The following is a 15,613-nucleotide window of genomic DNA, read 5'->3' on the forward strand; positions in this document are numbered from 1 at the left end:
GCAGAGCCACTCACCATAGTTAAGTATGTGTTTAAGTGCTCTGCTGGACTAGTGCCTAACTGCAGCTTATTCTTCTCTTCGTAATTTGTTCTTAGACGACAATTTCCAGCCTAGGAATCTTGGGTTCAGCAACTTTGAACCCAACCAGGCAGTCTTTACTCTGGCAAAAAAATTCAGGGGTGCCCTTGGTATTATTGTGCAGGAAAGGGTCAATCTTCCTCTATCTGGATCCAACATCTATAGTGTTCATGTGGTCTAACTATGAATGGAGTAGTTTGAATGGCTTATCAAAGAGGAAGTCTAAACTTCAGGGATAAAGTTCCACAACATGCTTGTCAGCAGGATTCACAGAGGGACTTAGTTATGAAAATCTGAGCTCTGGACAGTAATTCCTTTTAACTGTTCCCTCAAAAAATGGACCTCTTTGATCCATTTTTTTCTTTGAGGAGAGGTGTTGGAGCCTACTTGAATGGCTCCTTTTTATGTACATCTCTTATCTCTCCCTGAACTTTTTTTTCCCCCTGCTGCCTTTCTGGTTAATTTTGTTCTCCTGTAAATCAGAGATGAGTGACAATAACAGGAGACAGGAAGCAGCAATTGCCGCTGATGATGACAAACTCACAGCCTCAGGAAAATAAGGGATCTTTAATAACAGGCAGCAATACGAAAATGAAGCGGAGGGAGACCAACAGTTATACCAATGTGTTAATTTATTGTAACACACCTGCAGTGAGAGGCAGTATTGTCTAGTGGATTGACCACAGAACCGAGAGACAGAGCAACCTCAACTGTGTTCCTGACTTTGCTCTTTCTTGCTGGGTGGCCTTGATCAAGTGACTTAACCCTTAAAGATCTCAGGCCCAAATCCTCAAAGATATTTAGGCACCTAACTCCCATTGAGGTCAGTGGGAGTTAGGAACCTGAATACCTTTGAAGATTTAGGCCTCCATTTTCTGATTTGATATCACATGTATTTTTGTGTTCAAGATTCAAAACCAAAGTGGATAATAAAAGAACTAATAATATGCAATACATTTGCAAGTTTGTTGGTTTTTATTCAATATCAGTTTAAAGAAGTTATTTTGATCTTTGTCAACTGGCACATTAATATTACTACCAGTTATGACTTCTGTGGTGTTTTCTATTTGCTTCCAGATAATGGGATTGTGTTGAAAGTCATTACAATTTACAACCAGGATACAGAATCAATGGAAGAAGTGATTCTTGAAGAGATGCAAGTATTCAAGGTATGATGCCCTGTGTAAGAAACATATATCCAACTGTCACAAATCTAAATTAAAATGCCGACAGTGTATCAATATGAGTGAAAATACAATATCTCTGTGCAGTGAAACTCTCTGATGAGACGCTAGTTTTTCAATAGGAAATTTTCATTATAAACAGAAGTGTAATGAACCGGAGTTGCACACTGAATACTGAAAGAGCTGAAATAAGTCAGGAATTTCACTCTGTGGTTTAAATCATAGAACTGTAGAGCTGCAATGTTCTCAAGAAGTCATCTAGTCCATCGTCTCATGCGAAGGCAGGCCCAAGTAAAACTAGACCATCCCTAGGAGGTGTTTGTCCAATCTGTTCTTAAAAACCTCTATTGATTGATTATCAGAGGGGTAGCTGTGTTAGTCTGGATCTGTAAAAAGCAACAGAGAGACCTGTGTCACATGAGTCTGACGAAGTGGGTATTCACCCACGAAAACTTATGCTCCAATTCATCTGTTAGTCTTAAAGGTGCCACAGGACTCTGTTGCTTTTTATTGATTGGATTCCACAGCCTCCCTTGGTACCTATTCCAGCACCTAACTGCCCTTATAGTTAGAGAGTTTTTCCTAACATCTAACCTAAATCTCCCTTGCTGCAGATTAAGCCGATTGATTCTTGTCCTATCTTCAGTGGACATGGAGAACAATTGATTAATGGCTCTTTATTACAGCCCTTAACATATGTGAAGATTATCAGATCCCCCGTCAGTCTTCTTTTCTCAAGGCTAAACATACTCATTTTTTAAAAAAATCTTTCCTCAGAGATCAGGTTTTCTAAACCACTTATCATTTTTGTTGGTCTTCTCTGGATTCTCCTATTTGTCCACATCTTTCTTAAAAGTGTGATGCCCGAAACTGGACTCAGTACTCCAGCTGAGGCATCACCAAAGCAAAGTAGAGAGGGCAATTACCTCCCGGGTCTTACATATGATACTACTGTTAATGCACCGTAGAATTATATTAGCCTTTTTCACAGCTGCATCACGTTGGGTCATATTCGATTTGTGATCCACTATAACCCCCAGATCTTTTTCTGCAGTACTACTGTCTAGACAGTTATTTCTCATTTTGTATTCGTGCTTTTGAATTTTCCTTCCTAATTGTAGTACCTTGAACTTGTCTTTATTGAATTTCATCAACTCCAAATTGTAAAGGTCATTTAGTATTCTAATCCAGCCTTCCAAAATGCTTGCAACCCCTCCCAGTTTGGTGCCATCCAAAATTTTATAATCATACTCCCCACTCCATTATCCAAACCATTAATGAAAATGTTGAATAGTTCTGGACCCAGGACAGATCTCTGTGGGACCCCAATAGATAAGTCCTCCCAGTTTGACAGCAAACTATTTGAGCATGATTTTCCAACCAGTTGTGCAGTTTAATCTAGACCACATTTCCCTAATTTGCTTATGAGAATGTCTTATGTTCAAAAGAGCCTGTAAGATTTTAGGCTAATTTATAGGTAAAAGACTAACTACATGATTTTATCCCTCCCCCAAAAATAGTCAGTTATGCATCTAAATGGGTTAAATTGCAAGCATAACATTGCACCCAGGTTACTGGAGATTTAGTGAAGATCCAGCTAAAAACTGGGGCCAAGAAAGAGAGATTCAGTATATACTGTGAGCCAAATCTTGAGTCCCTGCTTAGAAAAATTTCCTGTTGCACTCAATAAGAATTTTTCCTTAATAAAAATCAGTTTTTTGGTGTGTAGCAAACTAGATATAATGGAATCCTATCCACAGAGTCACTACAGTCCTAGGACTACAGGGCTTGGACCAGTAAGTGGGACTAGTTCTCAGTGTAGTCCATGAGAACTCTGTTCTGCCAGTGTCACAGGAAGTCTGAGAAAGAGACAAAGGGGACAATGCCACGAGATGGAATGTCAGATAATTTAATCTTATCTATTGTCAGCCTGCCATCTATAAAGAACCCTCTGCTTATCATATTGAAGTGGGACAAAAGGGATCAGTGAAACCAGGACTTGACATTATGGTCAGCATGGGAACTGCCATGTTCCCATTGGTCCCTGAATTAAAAATATATGGTTTTAAAAAAAATCACTTTTTATAAAAATAATAGTTCTCAATTTCCTTCATTTCCTTCACTCTGACAAAGTGACCTAGAGAAAATGAGGGTACTTCACATGGTATAGAGAGGAGAGCCACATGTCTTGAGTAAATCATAGAATATCAGGGTTGGAAGGGACCTCAGGAGGTCATCTAGTCCAACCCCCTGCTCAAAGCAGGACCAGTCCCCAGACAGATTTTTACCCCAGTTCCCTAAGTAGCCCCCTCAAGGATTGAATTCATAACCCTGGATTTAGCAGGCCAATGCTCAAACCACTGAGCTATCCCTCCCCATACGAATACTCTTTCTGTTAAATGTACAGTCGTCATAAACAAGGTATTTCTTTTGATTTCCATGTAAAGCAAAGGACCAATCTCTTATTTTTTTCAGGTGCCAGTTCCTATTATTTCTATGGAAATATCTTCAAAGAGGGCAAGTATTTTTCTGTGTTTAAAATAACATGACTCTATAAATGAAATGTGGAAAAGATCTAAACTGTATATAGCTGGGTACCATATATAAAGAGATCAGGTCAAGTAATATATGATAATGTTTTAATATAAACTCATAGTTAATCATGCTCTGCTTTTTATGAAACATTTAGGTTTTTCATTGCTGTATAAATCTGCGGGGTTCACATTAGCATCCATTTCAAAGCAAGTGAAAATCAATCTAATTCATGAGTTGCTGGCATAGTAATCGCACAGGGAATAGCTTGAGAGACAGGGACTTTGTAACTGATAAATGTGAAGTGATTGAGCAAGGAAGCATGGGGATTTCAGGGTAAGGGAGCCTCCTTTGTACTCCCCGCCTTCATATTCATTGGCCCCAAAGAGTGTTGGGCACAATTTAAATCACAGTTTCTGAGTGTCCGCCAGAGAGGGTCTGACTCAAGCGGTCTCTATGATGCTCCTAGCTCTTTCTCTCATAGGGAGCAAAAGACCCAGCTGGGAATCTCCATATCAGTCCAAGCTGGCCCCAGATCTTCATTTTAACTGAGGATGGCTGAATATTAGTTCAAATGTCTGGTGTCAGCCTGGTCGAGGGCAGGAATTCGAAACTGAGTCCATGGCTTTCTGGGCTGGAAAGGGCCAAGCACCACAAAGGGTTGTTGGGGGAGATCCTTCTCTCACTGATAAACAGAAATCTGGTGGGTTTGAACCAGATCAGGACCAACCCTCCCTCTCATGGGGCTACTGAATGTGGATGTGGGCAGCACAAAGGAGCCTCTTCTTGCCTGGAAATCTGCATGCTCCTGTGGCCAATAACTTTACATTGATCAGCAACAGATTTTTCCTTAGTCCCTGGTTCCCTACAGTTATTCCCTGCTGTGATTATTGTGCCAGCAATTCATGAGTCAGATTGATCTTCCATTTGCTTTGATAATATGAACCCCACAGATCATAATGAAACAGAGCGTGATTAAGATGAGTTCACATTTAAATATCACACACTATTAGATGGTCTCGCTTTTATATGCACTTATATGCATTTCACATTTTTGTCACATTTCATACACTCACGTGTGTATATATTATAGGTGACGCAGGTAGCAACGCCTATGGTTGCCCAGTACTTCCCAGTATAAGACCCTGTTTTCAGTTGCTTATAGTTTTGCCAAACTTTAACTGCTTTGGCTGAAATTTTTCATGCCAAGGTGTTTGCCTCGGGCTTTAGAGTTTCAGCAAAAATGGTTCAGCCATTTCCGAGTGTGAAATAAGGAGAAAATACATTGTTTTGCCCATGGTAACAAATTGGTTTGAAATTCTTTTTTAGAATCTCTAGCATCTCATGTTTTGGAGCAGGGACATCAAATTGGGCACAGAGGTCACCCTAGCATCAGGGATGTGCCTTTTGCAGATCCCATGAAAAACACCCCAAAATGGCCAAGTTATGAGCCTTTGAAAAAAATCTCAGTTCACACATGCTCACTAGCGACTTGTTAGAGTTTGGCTGGTAATTCTGTGAAAATTCCACTGCGCTGAGCATGCTTCAGCCCCATACATTATCCCACCCTGCAGAGCAAGAGAACCTGCTCCACCAGAGCTGCAGGACCTGAGCAGGTCTTTCCCTGCTATTGCTCCTCCCAGCGACTATGGTCCACTGTCATGCTGGGCACCGGAACTTCAAGCAGGAAGTTAGTTTGTGAGTGTGTGTGCGCTCATCGTGCCACTCCCTACACACACCTTGCTGGCACCCCTCAGCAAGGAGAAGAAGGAAGAAGCAGCCTGACTTGAGTGCAGAGAGATGAGGTGCAAGGGGGAGAGAAGGAATAGGGGTTGCGGGGAGGGGAGATAGGAGATGAAGATAGCTGTGGTCTCATCAGGAGCAGAGATCTGGAGAAAGGAATGGGTAGTAACGGGGGAGGGTGAGGAGATAGGAGCATATGTGGGGACAGGTTCAGGAGCAGAAGGGAGGAGGGGATAGGTGCATGAGGCACTGGCCAGGGGATAGGAGCAGAGGAGTGGGACTGAGGCAGGAGCTTGGACCAGACGTGAGAAAGAGGCAAGAGGAAGTGGGGCAGGACCCAGGGCTAGGGGGAAGAGAAAATATAGGAACAGAGGTGGGGGGAATGGAGTAAGTTGGGGGGATAGGAGCAGGAACTGAAGAGGGAGGGGGTGGGTAGAAACAGAGTTGGACAGGTACAGTGAGGAGAGAGACAGAAGGGTTTATAACCACTAGAACACACTCCCCTATGGAGCCGAGAACTGAACCCAGGAGTCCTGAGTCTCAGCATTCCTTTGCTGTCTCTCAAACAGCTGTGAAACACTCTGGCACTTATCTCATCCCCATCTTGTGCTGGCCCGCAGAGATAACAACAGTGTAAATCTGCTGCCAGGTTTTCAATTGGCTCAAGCACCAGAGCTCTGTGCTGGGACTTCATAGGTCCACATCCTGCTGATAACCCACAAGGGGATTTTTATGGTTCCACATGATGGAATTTCTGTTTTTCCGTTTGCTTTTTTAAACACTTAGAAAATTACATCCAGAAAAAAACTACATTAAAATAATGTTAAGGTTCCAAAGTCAAGTTAGGAAATGCCAGAATTGAGCTTGCGTGTCCAATCTTAATTCTGCCCTTTTCTGCATATGCATTATGTGCCTCCTTTAATTATAGGACCACATAAAATGATATGACCTGTCTCATACAGTGCACAAGATAGCTCGCCGAGAGGGCAGAAGGGAATTAAGCTTGCATGGGCAACTGGAAAGCTGGCCTTTTCTAAACTTCAAGGGGCAAATGACCTTGTCTTTTCCTAGTAGCTGCTCTGCCCATAACAGTGTGTGCTACATTTTCTACAGCAACAACTGTATGTTGGATCTGAGTCTGCTGTAGCACAAGTGAAGTTCCATCAGTGTGACATGTATGGCACGGCCTGCGCCGACTGCTGCCTAGCAAGAGATCCTTACTGCGCTTGGGATGGGATCTCCTGTTCTAGATACTATCCCACAGGAATGCAGGCAAAGAGGTGAGAACTGTATTTTGCTTCGAAATCCTCTTTGCATAATAATTATCTAAAGAGTTCCTATTGCAACAGAAATGGTTTCCCTTCTCCCCCTCGTATAAATAACTGAACGATGATGTACTTTAGCTAATGATTTATTAACCCAGCCTTAGGGAATACTGAAGGATATAAATGAACATGCTGACATGCACAGATGTTAAGTGCACACACTTCTTAAGAGCTAGACACACGGAGTGTTAAACAAATGTCTGATGTTCCCGATGCTACAGCTTGAAGACACAACTTCATTCTCTACAATGTGCAATAATTTATTTGGATTGTATTATATGGTGAACTATACAATGCAACAGCCTATAAAAAGAAAGAAAGCAAATATATTAACAGCCAAATATCATTGGAAGACATATTCAAACAGTGCCTAGCTCTCTATCAATATAGTGTAATGATTATTACATAAGTCAGCAAAAGGGCATATTATTTATGATACAGTCCTTTCCATGATTTACTTTTAATTGCTACTTCTGCAAAAACATGCTCATATTTATTAGAACTACAACTTGGCCATTTTCAATAGGGTTACTTTGAATTAATGCAAAGATGTGTTCCTTTTGTACTGAGATGCTGCTGAAAAAACAGTGATGATAATTACTCCAGAGGCAGTTCATGATCTCTCCAAATCCACCAATGCTCTCTTTAAAAACAACACAGGTCTATGGTTGTGGATTTTTTTGCTTCATCCACAATACCTCAAGCTTGTCCTCCCATGACTCTGGCAGCTTGGTAGTCTCAAACCCGTTGCTAACTGTAGCTAGGCAAAATGAATGTTTCTGTGATTTTTGAAAAAGGTAATGGGAAGAGAATTGGGTAGCACAGTCTTTTGGATAGAATGTCTCATAGAAACCATACATGAGCAAGACAGCCAAAGATTCAGCTAAAGAAAGAACCTATCAGAGCATTCTGTCTTCCCAAGATCCAAGTTAAGCTAAGTAGGAATTCCATGACATATCTACACATTGTATCAGATCCTCCTTGCATAATTCATGGACGCAGTCCCAATGAAGTAAATGGAGACCACTCACTTGCCTAAAACGAGAAGAACCTGGTTCAGATTGATACAGTCCTGGAAAGTACTGATGGAACAGATACATCATCCATTATATTCTGGGCCAGGAAGCATTGTTCCCTACAGTATAAGCAGGAATTGGATGATCATAATTATATTGCAAATTAGATATTCATCTAATCAAGCAAATGCCCTGGAGATTCCTGATTAATCTATTTAACTAGGAACTGTGTGGTGTAGATAGCCTTATGCTGGCTTGCTAATGCACCTCAACAAGATTCTGGAGGGTCTGTCTCTGGAGAGAAGAGAGTAGTTCAATCTCTCCATTCACTCCTTGGCTTCTCTGCTGTTAAGAGCTAGCTATGGTAATGGAGGCTTTGTGATGTCCACTATTAACTGGACTTGAGACCACAACCTTACTTCATATGTGGGAGGTCACTGAACAGATAGTAACAACTTTGCTTTGCTATCCACCTGGTTCAGGGTGGAGAAACTGGGCCTGCTGGAAAAAGTAGGTCTCCGTAGAGAGAATGGAGCCCCTCACCCTGCACCAACACCACCTTTCAATGCTTCTGGGTAAGATGCAGGTCTGTTGTGGCTGCCTGCATTCTGGACTCATGCAGATATGTTGATCAGCCCAGCACTCAACAACCCAGAAGATATGTGTTTGAGTTAGGGTTAGCCATGTCTCTGTTCTCCAACTTCCCCCTGCCTTGTGGCTGGCGGGCTAATTTAGGGAGTAACCAAAGGCACAGCAAAAACTACCCGTAAACACTCATGCCCTCACACATCTGGAATGATTGGTTTCTTTCTGGCAGCCCCAATGACATCATGCCACTCTCCACCATTTTCATGCAGCACTCCCCTGCCTTGATTTGGTCCTAATGCTAGCCTAGCAGCTTGAATTTAGCCCTAATTGTATGGAAGTGAACACAATATATTTGGGTTGGATTTGGAATCTGGGTTGGATTTGGAATCTTAAAATCAGTCATACTTAATAGTGCAAACTCAAGCAGAACCACGTCTGGGTAGTTAATTCTACCCCTCCTTTAGATCAGCTACTATCTCCTTTAAAACTTAATGAGTGTAAGGCGTGAAGTATTTAGACAAACATGAAATAGAAAACCTGCAGGCTACTACATGTTAAGTATGTTGCTAAAGAATGTCGTTACTGCTGCCAGGTTGTTTTGGCTGCTCAGTACTTCTGTTCTTGGAGCTCCGGTGCTATCAGCACTAGCAGAGAGTGCAGCCTGCTAATTCAGCAGACCTCAATGTTATCAAGAAAAAAAGACCCCAGATATTGTTTGGTGACAAAGGCCCTCAGCCAGGTTTATAGAGCTAAATGTCCTGGGTTCTAATCCCACAACCATGATAACTACGTGGTAACTCCAATTCAACATTGTACTAGAGTGCAGAGTTGTTTTTCAGTTCATGCCTATGGAAAACACTTAAGCATGCGATTTACTGTAAGCAAGGGTTTAAGTCCTAAAATGGGATTAAGTGTAGGTTTAAAGTTAAATTGATGTTTAAGTGATTTGTAGAATAAGGACCTAAGTGCTAACTCCAAAGTCAACATGGTATTAAATACCAAGATGAGTGAACATGAGTGGCTGGTACTAAATAAGGATATTGATATAATAGGCTTCACAGAAACCTGGTGGAATGATGACACTCAAGTGAACAAAATGTATAGTAATGACAGAATAGATCATGCTGATGCGGGAGTGGCATTATATGTGAAAGAAAACATGGAATCCAATTTGTAACTATCTTACATGAATCAAACTGTACAATAGAATCTCTATAGATATAAATTCCATGACCATGATGGTGATGGTGATTGAGAAATGCTCGGGGAGATTAGACAGGCTATAAAGTAAAAAATCTCAGTAATAATGGGGGATTTCAACTATCCCCATATTCACTGGGTACATGTCACTTCAAGACAGGATTCACAAATAAAATTTCTAGACACCATTAATTTCTGCTTCTTAGAGCAGCTAGTCCTGGAACCCACTAAGGGAAAAGGCGATTCTTGATTTAGTCCTAAATAGAGCAACGGATCTGGTCCAAGAGGTGATTATAGCTGAATTTCTCAGTAATAGTGACCATAATATAACTAAATTTAACATCCTTGTTGTGGTGGGTCAGAAGGACACCAAAGAAGCCCACCACAGTAATATTTAACTTCAGAAAGGGGAAACAACACAAAAATGAAGAAGCTAGTTAAATGGAAATTAAAAGGAACAGTCACAAGAGTGAAATGCCTGCAAGCTGCATGGACACTTTTTAAAAACATAATAGAGGCTCAAATTAAATGTATACCCAAGACATCCTTTAAAAATTGGAAGTAAAATCCTATTGAGGAAAATAGAAAGGAGCATAAAGTTTGGGATGTCAAGTATAAGAGTATAATTAGGCAGGCCCAAAGGATGCGAGGGAGATTCCTGCACCTGAACCATTCTTTTTAGGTGACAAATCTGAGGAACTGTCCCAGAGGAGATGTCTGTAGAGGAAGTTTTGGAACAAATTGATAAATTGAACAGTAGTATGTCACGAGGGCTAGATGGTATTCACCCAAGTGTTCTGAAGGAATTCAAATATGAAATTGAAGAACTACTAACAGTGGTATGTAATTATGGCAGTGTATACCAAGCCTTTTGAGGCCCCCTGCTGGAGGCCTTATGGTCCTACCACATCCCCTCCCAGGAAAGGAGCATTGAAGGTGGGTCTTCCAGTATAGGCTAGAAAGACTTAAAGGAAGCAGCCAATTGGAGTGCAGCAGGCTTATATAAAAGGAGTTGCAGGGCCTGAACAGGTCAGTTACTGGCTGGGACCAGAGGGGCAAGAAAGAGTATTTGTTATTGGTTACAGGCAATCAAGAAGAGAATCAGAAGAAGGGCTCTAGTGGTACTTGCATTCAGTGAGAAGGAAGAGGATTTGAAAACTTCAGCCCTGAGTTCAGGATGAAGAAAAGAGGGATATGTGGGAACAGGCCCAGGGAATAACAGCAGCAAAGTGAAGGAGGCAATACGTGGCTGTTGTATATAAGGTCCATGGTCTGGGATCCAGAGTAGTGGACAGGCCCAGGTCCCCCCACCAACCAATGCTGGAGTGGCCTAAGCCCTGAAAAGAAGATATGACTAGTATAAAAGACCAAGAAAAAGTGATTTAAAGGGGCCCAGAGACATGGCTGAAGACCCTGGTGAGGATTGACTTACAGTTATGGTGGGACGCTAAGAAGGGGATAAGTTTCCTGTTGAAGCCCAAGCAGAGGTCTGGACTTAAAGGAGCCCAAGAGGGTCAGAAGAGAGAAGGCATCCTCAGGAAGGAGAGGCTGAGTCCATCTTGAGCCAGGGAATTGGATGACTTTACTTCATATTTGTTTTGGACTTGAATACCCAAGAAGGGGTTTATCCGTTTTACAACAACGTGACTTGGCTGGAGGGCTGAGCCACTGAAGACCCACCTAATGAGGTCAACAACCTACAGGATAGCTACCATGATGCTTTTTTTAAAAAAGGCCCCAGAAGTGATCCTGGCAATTACAGACTAGTAAGCCTAACTTCAGTACCAGACAAATTGGTTGAAGCTATAGTAAAGAACAGAATTATCAAACACATAGAAGAACACAATTTGTTGGGAAGGAGTCAACACAGCTTTTGTAAAGGGAAATCATGCCTCACCAATCTATTAGAATTGTTTGAGGAGGTCAACAAGCATGTGGACAAGGGTGATCCCATGGATAGTCTACTTGGACTTTCAGAAAGCATTTGACAAGGTCCATCACCAAAAGCTCTTAAGCAAACTAAGCAGTTATGGGATAAGAGGGGAGGTCTTATCATGGATCAGTAATTGGTAAAAAGACAGCAAACGAGGATGGTCAGTTTTCACAATGGAAAGGTAAATAGCAGCAATTTCCCCAGGGATTTATACTGGGACCACTGTTCAACATATTCATAAATGATCTGGGAACAGAGGTAAGCAGTGAGGTGGTGAAGTTTGCAGATGATACAAAATTACTCAAGATAATTAAGTCCAAAGTAGACTGCAAAGAGTTACATAGGGATACCGCAAAACTAGCAGACTGGGTGACAAAATTCATTGTTGATAAGTGCAGGTTAATACACATGGGAAACATAATCACAGCTATACATACAGAATGATGGGGTCTAAAGTAGCTGTTACCACTCAAGAAAGAGATCTTGAAGTCATCATGGATAGTTTTCTGAAAACATCTGCTCAATATTCAATGGCAGTAAAAAAGCTAACAGAATGTTAGGAACCATTAGGAAATGGATAGATAAGACAGAAAATATCATAATGCCAGTATATAAATCCATGGTACACTCACACCTTCAATCCTGTGTACAGTTCTGGTTGCCCCATCTCAAAAAAAGATATTAGAATTGGCAAAGGTACAGAGAAGGATAATTCAAATTATTAAGGCTGTGGAACAGCTTCCACATGAAGAAATACTGGGACTATTCAGCTTGGAAAGAAGGCATCTAAGGAGGGATATGACAGAAGTCTACAAAATTATGAATGGTGTGGAGAAAGTGAATAAGGAAGTGTTATTTAGTCCTTCACATAACACAAGAACCTGGGTCAACCAATGAAATGAATAGGCAGCAGGTTAAAACAAACAAAAGGAAGTACTTCTTCACACAGTGCACAGTCAACCTGTGGAACTCATTGACAGGGGATGTTGTGAAGGCCAAAACTATAGCTGGATTCAAAAAAAGAATTACATAAGTTCATGGAGGATAGGTCCATCAATGGCTGTTAGCCAAGATGGTCAGGATGCAACCCCATTCTTCGAGTGTCCCTAGCCCCTGACTGTCAAATGCTGTGACTGGATGACAGAGGATGGATTACTTGATGATTGTCTATTCTGTTAATTCTCTCTGAATCATCTTGCATTTGTCACCATCAGAAGACAAGATACTGGGTAGATGGACCATTGGTCTGACCCAGTATGGTCGTTCTTATGTTGTAACAATTGGTCTGACGAACTAAAACCAGTGTTTTATTTCATCAATTTCAGATTATTCTTGTTTTAACATGTTCATATTTTTTTTCTGAACCATTTTCATAGCCTTTCAGTCAGGTTTCTCTTACCACAGCTGTCACTCATAATAGCAAAATGTCACCAAACTTGAATGAGGCAACGAATAGAGGAAAGTGCTGCAGGATCATGACTTTCATTAGCCTTTAGCCCATGCACTGATTATCGTGAGTCAGAGCACAATTCATGTCTACTGATACCTAGTCACCCAAAAAGAGGCCTCAGACAAGACTGATGGGGCTCATAAGACGAGTTTGCAGTCAAGGCCAATGTCTGAAACACTTTGTGTATTCACACCTAGGACTAGAGAATCCAAGTCTTTAAAAGTGTCCCCCACTGCCCGGGGTCCTAAATATGCCTTGCTAGCGGATGCTTTATTCACCCTTAGTCTCTTAACTGTGGATATCGAGAGGCAAAGCTGCCATCTTTATGTCCAAGTAAGAACCACCAGGGCCAGATGAAAAAGTCACGTGATTATGACAAAATTCCAGCTTTCATTTAATAAAAACAACATACGTTTCTATTCCTCATGACTATGAAGAAAAACTTGAAAATGTAAACCAAGTATAATTAGTGGTGAGATGTCTTCCAAGAATCTGCAGAAAGGCTGGAACAATAGTTGATCTGCCCCATATATCTTAATGCGATGTTAATTCTGAGACCTACCAACAGCAGGTTCCTCCATGTGTGGTGATAAGATGAGAACTCCTACCTAGATTCCATCATCATAAAGCAACCTCCCTAACACCTCCTCATCCCCACTTGAAATTTCAACACATATGGTATTCCATTGGCCAGGTCCTCAGCTGGTATATAGCAGCAGAGCTGTAATGAATTCAGTGCACCTGTGCTGATTTACACCCGCTGAGGATTTGGTCCCCTGTGTCCTGGTGGCAGGAAGAGCTGTGTTAATTACTGATATTATTTAAATAAGAACAAAATCATTAGGCTTGGCTTATTTCTGCTATACATTGTATATAGTAGGAACACATTAATACAAAAATAATTGTGGTCTAGGAGGTTCACCATGTTGTCTGTTCCTTTTAATCAGCTGTTCAGCTTTGCTTATGCAAGACTGATAGTTCTGTATAATTGTTCTTTATGCAAACACAGGAAAATTATCCTGAGTTCTAACTGTAAATTTTAGGGCTCAAAATACAGCAACTTTCAAGGTGGTAAACTCAGCTTCCTGATACTTTCTTTCCTAGCAACTAGCTTTAATTTTATTTATCGTAATGGTCAGAGAACAAAATGTTCAAAATAATAGCATCATGCTTGTGGGTATCCATCGGAGAGTTAGGTATTTGCATTTATTTTCCATAATTTTGTAAATAACTTCTTTTCAAAAACCGAGAGAGTATTGTCTAGTGGTTGGAGCCAGGATTCCTGGGTTCTTGCCTCAGCTCTGCCAGTGACTCAATAGATAGGCTAGTTTCCCCTTTGGTAAAATGGGAATGATAATACCAATGATGTAGGAGCATTGGGAGGCTAAAGTAATGTTTGTAGAGTGTTTTAAGTTCCTCTGATGAGAGGAGTTATACAAGAGCTAAGAATTAAAAAAAACATCCGCACAGATTGTAAACTGTGAAAGACTCAAAAGAACTTTTCTGCTAATAGTGTCGTGTGTGTGTGTGTGTGTGCGTGCATGCGTGCGTAAAAGTTCAAAGCAATCTTGCAGCCAGTAAATTCAACCGCTTAGGAATTCCCCTGCCTATGGGAATGCTCAGTTACTGTTGAGTTGCTATATCAGCTTCTATCACAGGCCTTCTAGTAGGGTGACCAGACAGCAAATGTGAAAAATCGGGATGGGGGTTGGGGGTAGTAGGAGCCTATATAAGAAAAAGACCCAGAAATTGGGACTGTCCCTATAAAATCGAGACATCTGGTCACCCTACCCTTTAGGGTCTGGGATACAGAGCATGGTTAAAGGAAGAGAATGTTTTCAAGATACAGCAGCTTTCATGCTGCTCCAGATTTTGCCAGGGATCAGAACGGTAAACACTTAAGAAAGCTTACAGCTGCCTCCGGTCTTCTTTCCCCTAAACTAGCACCGAATTGGTCCAGAGTATCTGGTTTCAGTATCTATAGACTGAGTCAAATGTACATATCTGAGACTTTCCTTTAGACACACAAGACTTCTACAGACAGTCTCCTCCTTCAGGCATCTGCGCACCTTCAGTTTAAGTGGAGGAAAACAGTACTGATGTATGAACTTTATTCCACGCAGTGATAGTGCTGGCCAGTGTTTCAGCAGTAAGATGGAGTTCCCTGAATTTCTAGTGGGTCCAACTTTAGTGTAAAAGGTCAACAGTCCAAAAGTTAAATGTATTTCTTAAAACAATTCCATTTTTCCCCCCCAGACGTTTCCGCAGGCAAGACGTTCGACATGGAAATGCAGCTCAGCAGTGCTTTGGCCAGCAGCTCATTGGTAATCCACACACAGTACAGTGAATGCCTAGAGCAAGCAGCATGGATTTGACACAGGGGAAACATCAAGGGCTCAGTCTGACCTCAGCTACACAGTTTTTATACTGATGTAACTCTCTTGCTTTCAGTGGAATTACTCCTGATTTACACCCTTGACATTAGAAGCACACTGTAAGGACCAACATCCCAATGCAGGAAAGCTTCCCTTTTCAAGGCAGTGCTTAACCATGTACTGTGCTTA

At 41.4% G+C, this 15,613-nt stretch overlaps 1 protein-coding gene across 1 annotated transcript in view; it reads left to right on the forward strand.

The window, feature by feature from the left end:
• SEMA3E (semaphorin 3E) overlaps positions 1 to 15,613 on the forward strand; it is a 219,728-nt gene that overhangs the window by 193,275 nt on the left and 10,840 nt on the right. The window contains exons 12-15 of the mRNA XM_034765547.1: positions 1,156 to 1,247; positions 3,738 to 3,779; positions 6,651 to 6,817; positions 15,306 to 15,373. Of these exons, the coding sequence (XP_034621438.1) occupies positions 1,156 to 1,247; positions 3,738 to 3,779; positions 6,651 to 6,817; positions 15,306 to 15,373 (369 nt within the window). The remainder of the gene's footprint in view (positions 1 to 1,155; positions 1,248 to 3,737; positions 3,780 to 6,650; positions 6,818 to 15,305; positions 15,374 to 15,613) is intronic.

Source organism: Trachemys scripta, chromosome 1 (assembly GCF_013100865.1).
Source record: "Trachemys scripta elegans isolate TJP31775 chromosome 1, CAS_Tse_1.0, whole genome shotgun sequence".
NCBI classification, from domain to species: Eukaryota; Metazoa; Chordata; order Testudines; family Emydidae; genus Trachemys; species Trachemys scripta.